Source organism: Anser brachyrhynchus (assembly GCF_964034855.1).
Source record: "Anser brachyrhynchus genome assembly, chromosome: 1".
Taxonomy (NCBI): Eukaryota; Metazoa; Chordata; class Aves; order Anseriformes; family Anatidae; genus Anser; species Anser brachyrhynchus.
Genome location: NC_137694.1, coordinates 202,515,586 through 202,537,114, shown reverse-complemented (window position 1 = coordinate 202,537,114; position 21,529 = coordinate 202,515,586). Strand labels below are relative to the sequence as shown.

At 38.4% G+C, this 21,529-nt stretch overlaps 1 protein-coding gene across 3 annotated transcripts in view; it reads left to right on the top strand.

Annotated features, from left to right (window-relative positions):
• The window catches only part of LOC308182594 (N-acetylated-alpha-linked acidic dipeptidase 2-like), a 47,159-nt gene that overhangs the window by 17,327 nt on the left and 8,303 nt on the right, over nt 1-21,529 (top strand). For all 3 annotated transcript variants that reach the window (XM_080567488.1, XM_080567487.1, XM_080567489.1), the window contains 10 exons: nt 998-1,083; nt 2,591-2,710; nt 3,145-3,227; nt 5,795-5,858; nt 8,482-8,549; nt 13,176-13,267; nt 14,638-14,728; nt 15,379-15,643; nt 18,878-18,959; nt 20,103-20,195. In XM_080567488.1, the coding sequence (XP_080423614.1) occupies nt 998-1,083; nt 2,591-2,710; nt 3,145-3,227; nt 5,795-5,858; nt 8,482-8,549; nt 13,176-13,267; nt 14,638-14,728; nt 15,379-15,643; nt 18,878-18,959; nt 20,103-20,195 (1,044 nt within the window). The remainder of the gene's footprint in view (nt 1-997; nt 1,084-2,590; nt 2,711-3,144; nt 3,228-5,794; nt 5,859-8,481; nt 8,550-13,175; nt 13,268-14,637; nt 14,729-15,378; nt 15,644-18,877; nt 18,960-20,102; nt 20,196-21,529) is intronic.

The window sequence follows — 21,529 nt, the reverse complement described above, 5'->3', positions numbered from 1 at the left end:
GCAATAAAACCCAACAGTGAGAAAAGAAACAATATGATTCATCAACAAAACATATACATGGGACATATTTTTGAAAAGCACTTTTAACATCTTCATACTTGATAGAGACAAGTTTTTATAAATAAAGGCTAATCCTGCATATACTTCTCTATCAGAGTAACTCTATATCAAAACGAGCCTTTTGAATCTAGGTAGACAGTCGCTTGCACATGAAAAGTGTGCAAGTATATACATGCTCAAGGCACTGGTGTCAATTATTTTCTGGGCAACAATCCAGTAGCTGTCCTGAAGTAGATTTTGATTTTGACAGCTCTGCAGATTTGCTGCTGAAAAGATAGCTTCAAATGTGAAGCATTTGGAGTTTTGCCAGACCCAGAATAAGCATTGTTTGATTCTTTGTTTTTAATACAGATTAAGAGAAGCTGAATATTGCATTATTTTTAGGTCTTCTAATACCTGAATTTCCTTCCTTTTTATAACATTTCATGAGACCTTTTTTTGTTTGTTTGTTTGACAAAACCTGATCACTTTGATCTGCTGTCCTAAACACCAATTTCAATTTATTCATGCATAACTATTTATAGTGACTCTCTCCCCAACTTCTATACCAATTCACATAACTGTGCTACAAAATCGTGGTGTATTCTTTATAAAATTGCAGTTATCAATTTGGTCAAAATGTAAAAACATTTTTAGTTACTGCATATGCTTTTCAGTTTCCTTCTCTACAATTGACCAATTGACTCCCATAAATAACAATTCAATAAATTCTGTAAATGTTTGAAACATTGGAGGTTAGACTGCTTAATAGGGTTTCTTTAAAGCCACTTTCTATCAACAGTTTAACATGAAATAAAAAATAGGACACTGATACAACATGACAGATATGCTGAACACACAAAGCAAAACAGAAGCACAAACTTTCTGGCTTACAAGCTGTGACTTTTTATTGTCTTCTCAGTCAGAGATGGTTACTCCACACTGTTTTTCATTTCAGAAAAGTCAGAATGCATGTTCATTCAAACAGTAAAATAACACGAATTTACAATGTCATCGGTGTCCTCAGAGGAGCAGTGGAACCAGGTGAGCATCAAGTGCTTGAGAATTTTAATTCCTTCGTTATTTTGTGCTTGGTGAATTGTTCTCATGTTGCAAGAAATAAAGTTTTAAAGATATACAGATAATATTGGAATCTGAGAAATCCTTAATAGCTTGTCCTGTCCCTCCCATCAGATGTTTTTTCATGAGCATTACCAAGAAGATATTTCAATAGGAATGCTAGAATGATAGGTGTCAAAGAATATTTTATGTTTCATTTTATCATAGGATTACAGCATCCATGCATTTTGTCTTAGAAATCTTAACACAGTGTGAACTACAGAAAACTAATGATGATTTGAAACCTTGACATCCTATATTGTGGAAAAATATATATAAAATATTTCTTGTCTTCATATATACCCTTCAATAGACTAAGTGAATGACTGAAGATTACCTTAAAAATACATTTCTAATGCTGATATTAAAATTAATTTGTTTGACACAAGTAGGGATGCAATCATAGACTCACAGAATTGATGGGAGGTTGGAAGGGACTTTGAAGATCATCAAGTTCCACCCCCCTGCCATGGGCAGGGACACCTCCCACCAGCCCAGGTTGCCCAAAGCCCCATCCAGCCTGGCCTTGAACACCTCCAGGGATGGGGCATCCACAGCTTCTACGGGCAACCTGTACCGGGGCCTCACCACCCTCCGAGTGAAGAATTTCTTCCAAATATCTAATCTAAACCTACTCTCTTTTAGTTTAAAGCCATTCCCCCTTGTCCTATCACCACACCCCCTGACAAAGAGTCCCTCCCCAGCTTTCCTGTACCCCCCTGTAGGCCTCTTACAGAGGCAGACCTCTGTAAGGTGTCCCTGGAGCCTTCTCTTCTCCAGGCTGAGCAACCCCAACTCCCTCAACCTGTCTTCACAGAGGAGCTGTTCCAGCCCTCTGATCATCCTTGTGGCCCTCCTCTGGACCTGCTCCAACAGGTCCGTATCCATCTTGTGCAGGGGGCCCCATGGCTGAACAGGGCTGCAGGTGAGGTCTCACAAGAGCAGAGCAGAGGGGGACAATCCACTCCCTCACCCTGCTGACCACACTGCTTTTGATGCAGCCCAGGATAAGGTTGGCTTTCTGGGCTGCGAGCACACATTGCTGGCTCATGTCGAGCTTCTCATCCACCAGCACCCCCAGGTCCTTCTCCTCAGGGGTGCTCGCAATCCATTCTCCGCCCAGCCTGTGTTTGTGCTTAGGATTGCCCTGGCCCAGGTACAAGACCTTGCACTTGGCCTTGTTGAACTCCATGAGGTTCGCACAGGCCCACCTCTCAGGCCTGCCCAGGACCCTCTGGATGGCATCCCTTCCCTCCAGTGTGTCAACCGTGCCACACAGCTTGGTGTCATCAGCAAACTTGCTGAGGATGTGCTTGAGCCCACTGTCTGTGTCACTGACAAAAATGTTAAATAATACTAGCAGAATCAATGGAAATACAGATAATCTAAATGTATTTTTAAGTAATTATTGATATTGTGTGCTTGTTTACAGATAGATATATTATTTTTGGAGGTCATAGAGACTCCTGGGTGTTTGGTGGTATTGATCCAACTACAGGCGCAGCTGTTCTTCAAGAGGTTGTTCGGAGTTTTGGTAAAATGAAGATGGAAGGTAACTTATTTATTGCAGCCTTAAAACGATGGATAGGGAAAACAGCAACAATGAGGGACTATGCTGAATGTTCCCAGAAGCAGTTGCGTTGATTTAACTTTTCACCTCTGCAGAAAGATGTAGTTCTCATTATGAAACATGCAAATACATTGAAGAATTGCAGGTGTATCATTGCATCTTAGTTGGCTGAATTTATTCCCTCGTGTCTCTCATCAGTAGAAGATTAACCTTTTAGTTGTATAGAATGAAAATTTTGCATTAGGAAGAAATGTATCTGTAGTAATATGTTCCTCTAAGGGTTTAGAGAGGATTTTTTTTTCTACTGCTATATCAATAAAGTGCTAATTTTTAAAAGTGATTCAATTAACTGTGTTGGTCTTTTACTAGACTTTCTAACTTGAGCTGAATTTTCAAGTTTAACTATGTGATTGCAGGTTGGAGACCCAAACGAACTATTATTTTTGCTAGTTGGGATGCGGAAGAATTTGGATTGTTGGGTTCCACAGAATGGGCTGAGGTAAATAAAGAATAGTGTGAAGAAAGCATAACTTGGACGTCTGTTGCAGGAAGGTACAGAGCCCAGTGGTGTCTATCACTAGACTGCAATCAGTAACTTCAAATTGAAATTGGAGCACAACAGATTCCTCTTCAGGTGCTGCAAGGCCCTCATATATTTATGCAAGTTACCTATCTAACTTCTCACAGAAATACAGTTCTGCTGAACTACATCAGTTTATTGGTACTGAATGGTTTAACATTTTTTTTTGTTAGAATTTTATTTACAAGGCTGTATTTAGAAAACTTAGAGTTTTAAAAATCAGTACAAGAAAATATTTAAATACTTCTATTTTAATTTGTTGGCATGTGTGTAAGTAAACTACAAAATTACATATCAAAATGACACAATTGGAGGAGAAAACCAGAACTGTGCTCCCAATACCAAAGGGATTCCATCGTTCTTCTGTTAACAAAGCTGTGATTTCTCTTCCCTTGGATTTGCACTCCCATAAACCATTCAGCTTCCAGGTGCAATTGACTCCCTGCATCTTATTATCAGTTAGTGGGACATTAGATAAAGAAAGCATAATTTAAAATTATTTAAATCGTTTAAATCTTTAAAATCATTTACTGAGGGATTTTAAAGGATTTGCTTTAAAACTTTGTCACCAGAGGTCCACTGATGACAAAAGTATAGTGTATATTACTCTTTTATTTGTGATTCCGTTCTCTATCTAACTGTTCATTTTTTAGATACTGTCAAGAAAAAAAAAAGAACAATTGTTTTAACTATGAAGAATATGAAAGCATGATACTTAAAAGATCTGTTTCTCTTGAGAAAGTCATGAATAAATTAGTTATTTTGCACTTGTTCTTGTATTGCTACTGCTGTTCTGCAGTGTTTCTTGTTTAATAATTTAATAGCTGGTAATCTATCATCTATTGCATTTCATGTGATGGCAGTTGTACTAGATTAGAAAGCCATAAACACCATTCATATCTGAACCTCAGTGTTTTTATATTATTGTTTTCTTGCTTTATCTTGGTGGTATGCATTCCTCCTCTTTGACACCAAAATTAGATTTTAGTTTCTCTAGAGATTTTCCTCACAGCTTACATTTGTGTTTTCTGTAGCTGCCAGATCTGTCACCTACTAAATCTTGAGGAAAATTAACCCACTATGTTTACTGTTTTCTGTGATGGTAAAGTAACAAAAAGACTCTGCAACTGTGGCAACATCCTTTTGTTACATAAACGATCTCCATTGCTCATAAATGAAAGAATTTCATTTCAAAATAACCTTTTGCACATATATAAGGCCATGTGTATGCATATCCAAGCTTACTTCCTCCCTTCTTCCCTTCATTTTGTTTGTTTGTTTGTTTGTTTCCAGAATCTTTTCTACTTCTTGTTTTAAAGATACCAATTGCATTTCGGAGTTATCACTTACCAATCCAATTTGCAGTTCACGTGACTTACAAATGATGAGTTGTGTTATAAATGGAATGAATCAAATATCAGTTACTAACCTAATTAGAATATCTATTACAAAGCCAAGATTTAGTAAAATACCACTTAGTGATTAGAATATCAATTTCAAACATAATTGCCAGTTTGCAAAAAATAAAGCCTGTGTGTGTATATATTTAGCATGAAAGCAATGTTTGGTTGACTCAAAACAGTCAAATTCATTGCTTTGATTCATCCCTTTTTGAAATGGAAGAGTGTAGAAATGACAGCAATACCCAGTTTATCAGTTTATCAGTGTTAAAAATGAGTTCAGTGCTGGGATCTGACATGAACAACTGGGAATTAAAGGCATTGAGGAATCCTAGATCATCTCACAGTCATATTTTGCGCATTCAAAAAGTGGTTGATCTTGGACTCTCTCCACTATGCCCAGGCCTCTCTGGTACTGTGGGCCCAGCACTGGAGCCAGCAGTCCAGGTGCGGCCTCACCGGTGCTGAGCAGAGGGGCAGGATCACCTCCCTCAGCCTACTGGCCGTGTTTGCCTCATGTAGCCCAGAGCACCAGCGGCCTGCTTAGCAGCAAGGGCCCATTGCTGGCTCACGTTCAGCCTGGTGCCCACCAGGACCCCCAGGCCCTCTTCTGAGAGCTGCTGCCCAGCTGGGTGGCCCCCAGCATGTCCTGGTGCCCAGGGCCGTTCCTCCCCAGGGGCAGGACCCTGCACGTCTCCTTGATGAACGCCATGAGGCTCTTGTCAGCCCACCTTGCCAGCCTGCTGAGGTTCTTCTGGCTGGCAGCACGGCCCTCTGGTGGGTCACTCCCCTCAGTTTCATGTCTTCTGCATTATTTTTCCTGTCCTGTCTTGCTCCTGTGTGATGCAGCAGACAGACGTACATTTTGTGGGTGGTTCCCAGAAAAAATTGAGTCCCAGATGTAAGAGTGAATTTTGTATGCCCAGATCATTAAGCCACCCTCAAATACTAGTATAATTAGTAAGGTACATTGTGCTACTTCTCCTGACATGGGTCTTAAAGGTAAGGTGGTAAAAAACAATGTACTTAATATCTTGACTAAATGTCACTAAATGAAAAGTAATAATTGCACTTCTACAACCCTAGGAAAATGCCAGAGTCCTCCAGGAACGGGCAGTTGCTTACATCAACACAGATTCTTCTATAGAAGGTGTGTCCTATTTTTAAACTCACTTTACTTTATGGATGTCAACTTTAATAGTTATTGTGTGTTATTTATTGTGTCCAGAGCTAGCAAATGCAAAATAGAGGTGACATTCAGCATAACTGTACCAAATGCAGAATTAAGTGGAGAGAACAATTTACATTTTCATGTTGCTTTCTTCTTGCAAATGGTTCCAACCATGAGCTGCAGTTGGCTGCCAGAATGCCTCCTCTAGAATTTAGTGTTCTGTGCTAATGAATTGAGCAGCCTGAATTGTAAAACTGCTTAAGTGCTTAACTGCTTTAGCTTTAATATACAATTACAGTTTTGATATATAACAGACTGTTCCTTGTTCTGTTTGCAGCTCCAGCTCAATTTACTGTGGAAGTACAGTATATTGAGACACTATAATTTATTACAGTCTCAAGACAATTAGTGTCAAGACCTTGGGCTTACATTTGTGGGGGTGGGAAAACATTTTGTTGCTTTGGGACAGCGTAGTCACCTTTGTTCATTGCTATGAGCAGGAAGGCTCTGCAAGGAGTTACATATTATGGCAACACCGTCCTAGAAAAATGAGCTCTCCAGAGTGGTTCAAAAGAAAGAGATCCCCCATTATTGAATTTACTACGCCCTTCAGATTCTGAGAGGAATCTGGCATACAGGAATGATGCTTAGAAACTGGACTTTGGAAACTGGAGGCAGCACGATGACCTAAATCAGAATAAGCAGGACAATTTCCCTCTTAAATTATTCTGAGCTTTATTACAGAGGGGCTTCATTTGCTATTGTCTATGCTGAAATAATAGTCAGTAGAGTCCTGTGAAGCTGTTCTGCACCATATCCTCTGTTATTTAGGGCATTGCTCTTCCCATGTTAAACCCAACTTATTTGGGCTTTCTCTGTGTGAATAAAATGGATATCAATAGGCACATTTAAAATTTTGTTTTATTCCTGTCAGCTGAAAATTCTATCTGTCACAAAAGGATTGGAGGGAAAGAAAAGCCAAACCCAGTTTCTAAATGCTCGGTTGGAGTTGGGGTATAAGGAGAGCAGAGCTGTTCCTTCAATTATGTAGCCTACATGCTGTGTAAAAAGTGGAGCAGAATTTCATGCCTAGATCTCACGGATGAAATAATAGCTTTACAACTACTTCATATTCTCAGCATGGATCGTAACACTTTTTTTTTTTTTTTTAGTTGATTTGCAGCCAACATGCTGCTGCATTAACAATTTTCTTCCAAATCTTAATTATTCAAACATGCCTCTTGTTTTATGCATTAAAGAAAATGCAAAAGTAAAACTACTGGAAAAGAAATACATAAAGAAAAAGAACACCATCTTCAGTGGACTGTTTTAAGTATCTTGGACATCTTTCACTTCACTCTGAGCATCCTCTGTAGAGCCATAACATCCATATACTCTGGAATTACTTTGTTTATCATCGCGCTTTCTCTACAGTGCTTCTTGTGCCGTGTTTTGAACAGCAAATTATTTCTATTGATTGTCTTTTAGCACCCGAGACAGGAATAGCGGGTCATCCTTTTAGGCATTTTTGGGACTCTAATTTCCAGTTCTCAAATATAGGCTCTCTTTGGAAACATTATTGTTACCTAATATTTTTTTCCATCAACGTGGGGTTTTCTGTAATTGTCAGTTGAGTCCTCTCGTTTCATGCGCACCATGCAAAGGATGACCAAAAGGCCTAAAGCAGTGTCAAAACCCAGCAGCAGTGTTATCTGACAGCTTGTCTTTCATTGCATCGAAGCCTTCTCACTCCCCTTTGCTATTGTCCATCCCAGCTGCTGCTGGGTGGCTGTAGCCTACAGAGAAGGTTGCTTTACAGCCTACCTACCTCAGTAGTGGCAAAAGTTTATTTCCAATGGGGCTCTTTGAGACAGCTTTGGGAGGAGATACCTAGCTCAACATAGCCCCCAGGGAATGTTGAAACTTCATGGGTGTAAAGTGAAGAAGCTACAGCATGGTGGTAGAAGGGGATGTTCAAAAGAGAGTAGATGAAGACACTACTCTGCAGCTTTGTTGCCTTCTGTATGGGTGAGGTTTAATACTGAATTACAAAATGCCAGAAGTCTTACAAGTCTCTTACTCAGAAGATGACTTGTGTTTTTTTTTTCCAGATACAATCTAAAAAAAAAAAAAATTGCAAAAGTTCTCTTCATGGTAAGAGAAGAAACAGCTGCATTGAGAAGCTTCTTAAAAAATCTTGCAAGGGAAATGTCAGTTCCTGAATGCACTGACTTATTTTTTACTTCTTTTTCTAGGATGTTACCACTGCTTCTGTTTAATACAAGCTTTGGGGAGCATGTGAGTGACAAGGATTTGTAGGAGATGAGGGACAGTTGGGCATATTCTAGAACTATGGGAAGGCTTTATTACATTACTGTGTATGTACCATAACCAATGCAATGCTGTTGTGTAGGAGCAGTAGCTTTTACATGGTGATCGAATAAATAGTCTGTTTCTGTATATATTCTAAGGCAAGATCTAAATTCTTTGCCTTAGAGTCAAGGAGAAGTTTGTCTAAGAAGGAACTGCAGGACTAATCCATTAGGAAGACGATGCCGATGGTATGCGGGGGAAGATTTCCATGTCTGTGTTTCATTTTCAGGCAACTACACATTAAGAGTTGACTGCACCCCTCTTCTCTACAGACTGGTGTATAATCTAACAAAAGAGGTACTGAATCAGAGTGTTTATTATTTGTGACTTTCTGAGAATGTAAAATTGCAAGTTTATTGGATAAAATTGGATTATTGAATAATATTCTTTTTACCTTGTAGCCATGCTGGAAGAATCTCGATCCTATCAAAATTAGAGTCAAATATCCCTTCAGTGGTACATAGTCCAGGCTCACAGTTCCTCAGTATTTGTAGGAAGGCTGAAATGTATCACTAATATAAGTGGAATGTTATTTGCAATATATAATAAGATAATATTATGTAGAGATAATTCTGATTCTCTCTATAATTCTATGTAGATAAGTCCAAAAATAAATAAATAAATTCCAGATAATTAAACACTTGAGCAGAATCAATTCTCTAAAATAAGCATTCAAGGAAATAAACTGCATTTTACATTTTGATTTCAAGTGCAATCTATTCAAATCTAAAATCTATTACTTTTCACATTGGCAAGCTACCATTTTTTCTTGGTTCTACCCGACTCTTCTCCATTTCTCACTGAGACCCTGAAACACAATGATAAATATGAAAGGATTGAGTGGGTTTTGTAATAGGCCAGATGTGTGGATTTGCTTGACTATAAGTGGCCTTGTAGTACGTCTCCTTTGCTTTCACCTCTCAGCATGAATTATTATAAGGCTGAAGGACTGTGATCCACTAAGGCATGAAATTTCATTGGCTGTATAAGTTGTTAACCAGCTGAGGCACATAGCATGAGCCATTGTCGCTATCCTCATCTCAATTAAGTGAAGGCATCTCTGTCTGACTTAAGGAAAATAGGAAAATAGGCTCCCTTTAAAGGCAATGGGTAGAAATAGGATGAGATTCATCTACCCAAATGTGGTTGTCTACTCTTGTGCATACAGAACCCTCTAAGAATCTTCTTCCCCTGCTATTAAGGGAACCTAGGTGACTTGGTCTAATCTAGAAATCTGCACTGAAACTTCACTTGGTAGGATGGCTCCAGCTATGAGTATCCCTTCCCATAAGATGCATTCATTGTGAGTTATTTTCAGATGCAGTACATTTTCTTTTGACACTGGAAATGCCATCATGTGAATCTGAGGTGGTTTATCTATGCTGTTCCCTTGTTTTTCTTCCATTTTCTACATTTTATTTTCTTAGCAACTCTTTTTATTGTACTCTTTCTTCCTTGCAGGGGAGGAAGCTGTGCTTGTTCAGTCATCAGCTGTCACACTTCGCACACTGAAGGGCAGTCTGTTTCACCTATACAAATTCCTATGTTCCTAGTGCTGCGGGGTCCTCGTCAGAATAATTTACTTTCTCTGTGCAGCAACCTGTTTACCCAGGGATCTATTTTTTTTCTTTTTTCTGCAAAAAATAATCAAATTAAAATATGCTCTGGGGTAAAAATAGCATCTCATTCTTTGATCTAAAGTCAACTATTCAACTATTGCTGGCTTTGGGTAGGAAACTTCCTTTGACATACCATATGAAGTTCTTAGGGCTGGCATTTTTGAAAATCTTCTTATTCAGTGTTATTTAAGATTTAACAATAGAAGAGTAATATAAGCAACAGAAAACCTGACAACTACTTCATAATTCCACGCTGTTTCCTTGCTAAAAAGCTCCTAGAAGTACATTTTATTTATTCATATTCTTCATAGCTTCATTTGTTAAGTGGATGAGTTTATGGTAGAGAGCTGTCAGTGAGAAGTCTGACTGTTGGTTGAGTTCCTTAAAGCTACTGCTGGAACATCTTAGATATTTTTCTTTTTCTTATTAGTTTCTTATAGACAAAAAAAAAAGTTTTTTTTTTCTTTTCTGTTTCTTTCACAGAGCAGAATTCTGCAACAGCATTCTGATTCTCTACTGTCCTCTGCCTTCCGTACACATTCAATCACTTTGTGCAGTTTTCTTCTATCATATTGTCTCTGTCCAAAGAATCTCATTTGTAATCCTTTCTTTCTTTAGACTATTTTTTTTCATTGTTTTGGCAAATAAATTTAAGATACTCCTTGCCATATTTTTTTCTGGAGGAAAATTTTAAATTTTAAATTTTAAATTTCCAAACCATCTTTAATTTACCAGTGTTGATGTGTCACAAGTGACCTCCAGCGAACCATACCTCACCGGTTGTGAAACCTTTCTCTCACACCCTTTTGAACTTTCCTGTAAGATCATTAATAGAGGTTGTTGAAATTTTCCCAAGGAAAAAGATGGTCTGATGGACTCTGTGAGAGAAGTCAGGGATACTAAGGGGCATTTGTTGAAAGACTGCTTCTACCTCTGCCATCATTTCTGGTGGCATAAAAACATGTATACAGATGACTGAGAGACACTGTAGAAATACGTTATATCTTTTCCTTGGTTCGCTGATTCTCGCATCACAGAATAAAATTAATGTAAGGGTTCAAACATCTTTATTCTCTGGAGCTTTAAAAATTCCAGTGAATTGAATTAGCAAAAGGGGGAGAAAATAAAGCAACATGGAAGCTTTATTTTGCAGAGGGATCTGCTTGTATTTAGGTAGCTTACTATAAAGATAACTAAGATCTATACCTCTGCTAAGCTGTGTCTTTTCCAATAATCTTAAAACAACAAGAACAAATAATAATAATAATAATAATAATTAATAATAAACAAACAAAAAACAACAACAACTAAATTCTGTAATGGCTAGAAGAATTCAGGCAAAATTATTATTTTCTTAGTTTTGATATTCAGACTGCAGGGCTGTTTTTGGAAGAGATTGGGAGGCTAGATGGACACATCAGAGCCTCAATCCATAAAGTCTTTGCATATGCTGGTAGCTAGTTTCTTGAATAGCCATAGTCAGAAGTCCTGTGTACCTTAGGAGTCCTAGTTAATTCTTGGAAACGGGACTGAAATGTTCCCTGTGCTTTGCTTCAGACTTTTGCATGGGGTTGGATTTCATTCAGAAAGCCCAGTAAGTGAAAGAACATCAGTGCAGATGTGGGTGATTATGCATGTCTGAAAGAAAGTTATTTCTGTTCACATGGAAGAGTCCAACATCCAAACTTGGATGTTGGGTGTGTGTTCTTAGACCAAAATCTTTGACATATACCCCAAGAGCTCTTTGCTCATCCCATTTTATATTTTTTTTTTTTGTGAACCACTTCTCACCAAAAAACGTAGTGTACAGATGAAGTGTCATCTTTCAAGGAGTTCTGCATTTAAGTGTAGCCCTTAGCGTACAGATGGGATGTTTAGCAGTTGGCAATCTCTTTTGGCCCAGAAGTACTGCTGGATCTCTGAAATTGTTTCTCACCAGCCAACATCTGCAATAGTCCAACTCCAATTCCCCTGTTCTCTTCATCACTTTTTACTTTGCATTTATATTTAAAGAACGCCATGTCTTCCTTGAGGTAGCAGTGAGCTTGTGCTGATTCTAGATTTGCGTCTAAGTTGGGCTGAATGGTTTTGACGTGACCACAGTTGTCAGAATAACATCTCTGCCAGAGCATGGAGTATTGTTACTCACATATGTCAGAGTTCAGCTTGCTCTTATTAATATGCCATTTTCAATTTAGCCCTAGAACTTGACCAAAGTGCCCTGAAAATTACAGCAGTCAAATGGTTGCTTCACAAAGTTGTTATTCTTTTTTTCTGCTAGTTGTTGCCATAACCCCAGAGGTCAGAATTCCTAGGATTTTCAATTTGGAGTCCATATATTTTTCAGTGCAGAATTTAAGACTCAACAATACTGTGGAACTATGTATCTAACCATGCACATTTATGCTTTGTATTTTGAAAAAAAAAAAAAATCCCAATCCTCTGCACATGATAGCCAATCTTATATTTAAAGGACCATGCTGGCTTTAGCCATAACTAACAAAGATTGATAAGTGTAGCTGGAGACTACTGGGCCAGACTTTTTATTTATGTGTAACTCTGCCACAGATTTTCTAACAGCTTTGGTCAATTGACATCCTACTGCTTCATAGTTTTCCCAGCTGTATTATGGCTGTACTAGTATTTACCTTTCCCTTCATGATTACACAGCTTTCCATTTTTTTAAGGTAGGGGTGGGACCTGCATTTGTACACACGATGTCTTGCACAACAGGGCTCCAGTCTTGGTTTAATTCCCCTGACACTGCTGTAATATAGTTAATGACTGGTTATGACCCTTCCTTCTAGCGTAATTCCTATACCAAAGAGCAGGCAAATTTCAGGCTTAACCTGTCGAGAGAATATTGTTGCTGTGTGAAGCAAACTTGTGATGGCTTAGGGCTCTCTTCTCCCCTTGCCTGCTGAAAGGATTGCTGCTGGAGCAGCTCCGTAGTGCTATTACGTGCACCTGTGCATGTGCATACACAGGGCTATAATAAAGTGGTAAGAAATCCCAAGTATTCTTCCAATTTCTTCGAAAAACTGATGGGTTCAAGCTAGTATCCTTCATCTTTTACCTTGCTGTACTGTCTGTGATAGGGTCCAAGTGCCTGTCAGATGCTCTTTACAGTTGGGATCCATAACTGTATAGAAGAAATGTAAATAAATGATGTGTACTTCATTGCATACAGCAACACTATTGATTAAGAACAATGCAGATCAATGCAGATAGCTGTAAATGTCTCCTTTGATACTGATTTCAGTTAGAGATACTTCCAGTGAGATTATAATCTTTTCGTCTTCAGATTTCAAGCCCTGATGAGGGTTATGAAAAGAAGTCTCTCTATGAGAGTTGGCTTGAGAAAGACCCTGCACCTGAAAATAATAGTTATCCCAGGTAAGTTGTTAATCTGTTTTTATTTTCCCAATATTTTAATCATATCATAGCATGGTTCCTCTACAGAATTCTTGAAGATGTATTGCTATTGATGACAGCAATACAAAACTTTTTAGTACATGGTGTCTCCAACAATATTTGATTTTAAAATCAAATAAAATTGTATGACCTTTTTTTTAAATGATGATCTATACCCACTGCAAGATGAAACCTCACACTCTTTAAATGCTTCTTATGAATAGAAGAGCAATCATGGAAGTGCAGGGCAGGGAAAGAATTTAAAGTATAGTTTAGTCACCCTACCAGATGAGATAATATAAGATTGTTAGGCTAAGCAAATGCTCTGTTGAAAAAAACTGCCTAGAGCAGTAGTTAAAAAGCTCTTATGATAATTATTTTTTAATTTATATAATGGATGTACATTAAAAATCTGTATTTGAAGGTATTAAAACTTCAAAACATTGTCTAAGCCTGTGACTGGCAGGGTTAAACCTTACACTCCCATAAGGTGAGTAGAACTGTCCCCTTGTGTGATTTGACCCAAATGTTCTGGATGTATGACCCTTGGCAATATGATCTTCTAGATTCATTAGACTCACTAAGATTTCTTCCTTTTGAAAAAGCCACTAAATCTAATCCTTCTCAGCTGAAACAAATAGTTTCTTGAGAAATGTATACTAACAGGAGGGCTTTAGCTGGATTCTTTTTCTTTTTCTTTTTTTTTTTTAATCTGAGAAATGCCAATTATTCTTCTGGCTAGACATTTAACCCTAAAACTTAATATAAAACTCAAATAAATATTTGAAAATACTGAGAATATTTCAGGTTTATATTACTGTTTTTATTTTTCTTTTCCTCTGTCTTGCCACACCTACCCAGCAGATGGCAATATTTACTTGTAAGTAATAAATGCTAATCTTCTGCTGTGGAAATTGTTTACCAGTCTTTGTACTGTGGAATATGCTAAGTATATAAACACATCTGTCTTTACATAGATTGCCTCCCAATTCTTATTAGTTTGGAAATAGATGTTTAATATTTTAAGATTGCAGAGGCTTATCTGATGCAAATCTACAGCTCTTGTGTATGCTATGTACATTTTTTTCCTAATGTGGCCAGTGTCATAATCAGAGTCGCTACCTTTAAACGACTCTCCTAGTAATATTGGATACCGGATTAGTGTGTTGGAATAAAACCAGTTACAGTAATTAAGCTTGCTGCTCGTCTACTCTCTGATCTTACTAGTGTCCCTGGTGTGCCCTTCAGAAGCCTTGACCTCCATTTCTTTGAAAATCTACATTTTGCATAAATTACCATACTATTATAAAATAAGTACTCCCTCTATGACATGTTGTCTTTTCTACGTATAGAATAAACAAACTGGGATCAGGCAGTGATTTCGAAGCTTACTTCCAGCGACTGGGAATTGCATCGGGCAGAGTGCGTTACACCAAGAATAGGGTAAGCCATGCAGATTGCTTGAAGGAGTTCAATAGGGCTGACCGGTCATCTTTTAAAAGCATTTATTCATAATTAGTAAAAAAAGGTTCAACATTTTTTTTTGTCTCATTTGTACATCAGTGCCATTTTTTAATTAAATAAGAAACCTATTAGCTTGGAGAATAAAACATTACAGTGATATGTTTATTTTATAAGCTGTCAAGTACTCAAAAGGATATTTATAGAATCTGTTTGGGGGTGTGTATTTCACTCCATCATACTATTAGTAGTCCCCTTAATATACACATCCTCCTTGATATTGTTTGGAGAGCCATGCAACATAAAAAGGATCCATGACTGAGGATTTCTGCGATCCAGAACTGCAGGCTGATTTCACTTTCAGTGGAGGCACTCTGTACAAGGGAACTGAAGTCAGGTCTGTGTAGATGGAGAGAAGGAAGCCTGCTCACTTAATCATGTGTGACAGTCCATGGATTCAGGTTGTTTCATTTTCCTAAGATGAACACACAAAAATGGGAAGGATAGCAAATTGTGTTTTGTAGGAAATAGCTTTTTTGATTTGGATGCTGTGCAAAATATCGTACCATCAATAAAACCGTTAACTGCAGTTAGAATACATAGCACTGACAAATCTGCTTGCTCTTTTTCAGAAAGCAGACAAATTCAGCAATTATCCTGTTTATCACACTGTGTATGAGACCTTTGAGTTAGTGGAAAAATTTTATGACCCCACCTTCAAGAAACAGCTAACAATTGCCAAGTTACGAGGCAAACTGGTTTATGAACTTGCAGATTCCCAGATCATTCCATTCGACTGTAGAGATTATGGAGAAGCCTTAAAAGGATATAGCAATAGAATTTATAAACTGGCCAAGAAACATGAAGAACAGCTGAAAACTTACAAAGTGTCATTTGGTGAGTAATAGCCACAGCAGAATTTATTGAGTGCATTAATTAGAATTATGCAGAGACATGATATATCTGTTCTCTCTCTGAAACTGAATTCCTTTTCTGTTTCAATTCTGCCATCATAATAAAGAAAGTTCCTCTAAAAAAATCTTTCTAAACCTAACACAGTATTATCACATTATTGGTTAGATGAGAGAGTTAAAATAATTTTCATGCATGTTATTAATTATGTTCTTTATTACACTGCTCACGAGCAGTCATGAACCACAATCAAACGCAGAACAAAGGAATAGTATTGACCTGCTTCTCACCCAGGACCAGATTATATTCTCTTGCTTAAAAGAAGAAGACAGGTTAAATGTTTGGAGCAACTGTCTGAAACCTGGGAGATGCAGGTGTCCTTTCCTCCTCAGCCAGAGGCTTAATCTTGGGAAACCTGCTTACCATCTGTGTCAGTGCCTGGTACCACATTTAGGCAACAGAAGCCCTCTCCAACTTCTGCATAAATACATTTACTGAGCACTTGAAAACATTGTGATGAGGGATATAAAATGGAACGGAAGAGGCAGAGTACTCTGGATCACAAACTAGGATAGTTTCCACAATCAATTTTTTTTTTTTTTCCTCTGTGTCTCTTTCTTCTTTCTCCTTGCCTTGTTCACCCCTAGTGTTTCTGTACCATGGAGGATTTTCAGTCAGTCCTAATCCACCTGGTATCTGATGGACCCATGGGTTAGAGACATAAACTGGCTTTTCAAAGATGCAGTACTCGTTTGGGTTGTCTGAAACATGTGAAGTAATTCAAATCAAATCCTCACTTGGGGAAAACTAAAATGACATTTAAATCTTGTAATGGTTTAGGTGGAAAGTTCTTGAGTATTTTGAAAAGGCATACTTTTTTTTTTTTTTCTTTTTGTAAAAAGGCTTCTTGGGACAGAGGAAGCCCTCTGTGATGGATTGTCTGGTCTGAGATATCATATAAGAGATTTATTTCAATACATTCTTGTGTTAACTGTAGCATATCATCTGGGGAAACATCAAGATTGGACTTTCTTTTTGCACTATTAGAACAACTACCAAATTTTCTGTTAAATAATTTATTTTCCTTGCTTGTGTTTCCTTCTCATTTCAGATTAGAACTTGCCCAAATTAATTTCCAATTGATATATATACTTTTATTCTTAGAAGCAATCTTTTTTTTTTTGTCTTTTTTTTTTCCTATCACTTAACTCTCTCCTTAGTAACTTTATAGACGTGGCATTTTGGCCATTTTTTTTTACAAGGTTTATTTTCCAGTCTTTTCATTATTTTCATGTCTCTTCTCTGATGCCTGATCAGTTTTGATTTATTTCTTCAAAAAGAAACTATGATTTTTATTTTTTTGTATAATCTATTGCACCAGAGTGCATTACAATGAATAGATAGCTTTTATGATACTTTGCAAATTGAAATTCATTTCACTCAGCATTTTCATAGAATTGCCTATTGACAGCACTGAATGTCAGAAAGCTGTTAATTAAGCCTGAATAAATCACGTAGTTGTCCTTCACAACAATTGAGGAAGTTTTTTTATTTGCCTTTGTATTCATATTTCAGCTGCTCCTCTGCAACAATGAACACTGGAAACCTTATTTTTTTTTTCATGAAATACTACTTGTAATAATATGCTATCAGGAGCTAAGGTCTGCAGGGGAAGAAAAATAAATAAAATTGATAATATTTTTTAAAATAACCAGAAGTGGCAGCACTGAATAGTTCATGAACATGAGCACAAATTGTCTTATATATTTTCAGATGACCTTTCTTTTTTCTCTTAAACCCCCTCCTACTGCTTCTGAAATATAATCTGTTGCCTCGATACAGCCATGATGTCAGCCCTGTCCTCTGCCAAACTGATAACTACTACCCTGGGCAAACGCAGTTGCAGACAAGCACAGTCCATAAACAGGTTGCAGAGGCAAAATCTGTGCCTCTGATTATGTAAACTAAATAAAAATATTAATGCAAGAACAAGCAAGTGTGGGCTGGTGATGGATAAATACGTTTGCTGGAAATGGAAAGCAGATGAGACTGCAGAGCAGCTTTCAACAGGAGTCGTGGGAACAGAAAGCCTATGTGATTTCTAAAATAGCGTGATGAGTTTACCAGCACAGCAGGGCCTTGTTCCCCACGGGGGATGGGGTTTAGGAGATGACCTAATCCATGTTCTTGTGCAAAGGGAGGATACTCTGCTTTAGCTAAAGTTTCCTGAAACTTGTGGGCAAAATGTGCAAGTTGTGAAACTATGTAATGAGTTGTGCTAAGGCCAGAAGTTCTCCTCCTCAAACCATCCACCTTCCTTTTGTTCCACGAAAATTAGCTGCGGAAGTCCGTACTTCTTCCCAGGTCTGTATCAAATTGACCCTTCCAGAGGAAAATCATCGCAGCTGACGTCATTAGCAGGAGAAGGTATCTGTAGCTGCTTCTGAGGCCAAGCTATCCTACGTAGCTCAGACATGCTGCTAAGGGGCAGAGCAGGAGAAAGCAACAGGACTTACAGCCCAGAGCGAGGTGTAACAGGCAAAATCCTGGGGGACCGAGCAGCAGCACGGGATGGCACAGCGTCGTGGCAGAGACACCTCGCGGGCTGCACCTCAGCAAGCATGGGGCTTGGTAACTTTACCCTACCCATCTCTGGCTGTGCACCACTGTGACTTTTTTTTTTTAATGTTTTCCTCAATACTATTCAATAGCACGCTCTTCTCTTATGATATGAATAGGAAATTATGTTCCAAGAGGAAAATCCAGCTGCCTTTGCACAGCCAGCTGGAAGAGCTGGTATTTTGATCTGTAAGGCTTTTTTTTTTTTTTAACCTAAACTCTGCAGTACATCCTGGTGTTAAAAGGGGAACAGCAGAGTTTTCCATTTGCAATGCCAGCGTCTTCTCCTTGGCAGGCAGAGACAAGATGTGGGCTTGGGAAGGCCGTATCCAGCACTCTGCTCTGTTGCTGGCGTAGTTCCACGCTGTCCTTGTCTGTTACTGCTGGGAGTGCAGCTCCTAAAGTCTGCACCGGGGAAACTAATGGAGACTGAAAAACTAAACTTCTAGGAGAGACAAGAAAACTAATGCAGGTGTAACAGCAAAATAATGCAAGTGTAACAGAAAAACAAATGTAGTTTTGCTCCCCCTGGGCAGCTGAAAGGTATATTGGGCTCTGTGGATCCTCTGAAGTTGTTCAAAAAAGTCTGTCCTTCTCTAGATCCTCTTTTTTCTGCTGTGGTGAACTTCTCAGAGGCTGCTGCTGAATTTCACAGGAGACTTGAAAAAGTTGACAAGAAGGAGTAAGTCTGGAAAAATCTATCCCATCTTAGCAAAATCTCACCCGTGGTCTTTCCTTTCTTTGTCCAGGGGTGTTCCTGAAGCCCTCCATCAGCCTTTGGGTAGAGAAAGTTAAAAATTAAAACCATCTGAAGCCTGTGTCAGTTTGGGGTTTGCTCCTAGTGCAGTCTGCGTGTCTGGTCACTCCTTGGGGTGGCATTCATCTCGCTCAGTTTTTAGTTACCTTGAAGATATAATTACTTGTGCTGATTCCCTTTATATTTCACGGAGTGAAATTTGTATTTTGAAGGGGCAATTAATCACGTCTGCCTCAGGTACCCAGGGCAGCTCTTTCTTTCCAGTGACTACACAAGGAGCCTGTCTGATTAGCATGGACCAGAGCCCTTGAACTCTGAGACACGCATTATCTGCCAAGATTAATTCTGCTTTCAGTGATGAATAGTATCGTCTGTAGAGCTTATAAATATCAGCTAGTCATTACAATTATTGTAATAAATGGAAAAGCGGGTAGCAGTGGAAATTTAAGTCTGATTGAGCTCTGTATTTAGACACCTAAGCTTCAGTGCTGTAGGTGACACAAATGTTTGTACTTTCAGCATGCCTTGAGACAGGGCAATGCTCCAGAGTATTTAAGACACCCACATGGTGCTTTTGAACCTGTGGGCCCTATGGGACTCCCATGCCCTTTGGGTGCAGTGGTTGGAGGCCAGGTGCTCCTTGGTACCGTGTATGGTACATGGTAGTTGTGTTTAGCCAACTGAATCCCATCCTTACAACATTGTTCTATTTATATATATATGTATGTATATTGTAGAGAGAAGTCTGGACCCTTGGTTTAGAGGTGGACACCAAAATCTAGATATCTTGACCTAAATCTCTACCTTCCTGTCCCTGCTGTTACGTGGGATCCTCCTAGTGCCGTGCAATACTAAACAAGTGTCTATCGAGTTGTCTAACACAGAAATCTGAATGCATTAATAAAACATGTATTATTTCCATTTGCAAAACCTCATCTTTTTGTGAAATGTAGACATTCTTTGTCACTTTTTTTTTTTTCTGTACAAAGAAGAGGAAAAGTGTTTGAATGAAAACGAGCAGTCCTGTTTCCTTATTGTGTGAAATGTCATTGTCTACATTTTCTGCAGTCCACTTGCAGTGCGAATCATGAATGATCAGCTGATGTTTATAGAAAGAGCTTTCATTGATCCTCTTGGCTTACCAGGAAGGAAGTTTTACAGGTAAGGCAACAAGTTTCTTAACTTGTCCAATTTTTTAACTGTCTAAAGCACTGTGGTTTTGCAGATGAATCCCAACCTCACAGGCTGATCAGTTGGACTGCTGTAGAGGCCCTATAAAGCTCAACAGATTCTGTTTCAGGAATAATTCAGTGACTTTGCAACTCCAAGGAGAGTATCTCCAAGGACAACTTTTTGCCTGCAACACCCTCATGGGCACTCTATTTTTATTAGCCTTGATAACTCTGTGAACTTTATTTGAGAGTATGTGATAGACACTACTTCTGTTACACCTTGTTCTTGTAAATCTGTACCAAGTCATGACTCAGTGGAGAAACAACTGTATGGAAAGAAAGGAAAGAAGGGAGTACAGTAAAAGGAAGAAGAAAAGGACAGGTATGTTGTGAAGGTCAGGTAAAGAGAGAGAGATGTCAGGTAAAGAGAGATAGAGAGACTGGATAGAGTGTCGTCTCCCCTCAGGACAGACAGCACAGAGATCACAGCATGGAGAAAGGCCCATGGGCTGTGCTGGAGAATCCTGTCTCTCCCAGCTTTGGCTGCTTCCCATGAGCTTAAACCCTTAACTGGTTATTACTGAAATTTTCTCTGTACAAGTCTGTGGGGCTGGAGAAGGACAATACTTTATGCACCGCCATATCCTTTATAAAAGTGCACTGCAGTTATTAGGAACACTTGCTGGAAGCCAGCTTTCAGCATCAGGTGTGTGAGCGCCTCCCTTTGCTCTCAGCATCCCCGTTTTCCTAATGCCTGGGTGCATCTGACTCACTGCCTGATGGCTTTCACACCACGCCAGAAGCCCCTTAGGCAGGTAGAATTGAGAATCACGCTTCCAACCTCCTAGGATAAACTGTTGTTCACACTTCTGGAAGAATGAAGTGGTTGTTTTCTACAGTTCTTCTTGTTGGGTGTTAGGTAACATTTAGAGATTTTTTTTTTTTTTAATATATTTTATTTTTGCTTGCATCTATTATTGCAGTTTTAGTATTTATTTCGAGTTGGGGGGCATCTTTTGCATCTATAAATGCGTTTTATTACTTCATGTGAACAAAATAAATTTGAAAATAAATCTGCAACTATTAATTATAAAAGAATAAAAATAAATTAAAAAAAAATTAAGCCATGGTTTTGCCCTCTTCAATTCCAATACAATCACTTCTCCTCTGAAGAATCTGTGTTCTTCTCAAGAATTCTCCCATAGATTTTCCCCCCTCTTTTCACATTCCTTTCCCAGCTCTATCACCATTCAATTGCTCAATCATTTTTTGATGTTTCTCTAAATGTTTTTTTTTTTTTTTTTACTTAGTATACATACATTT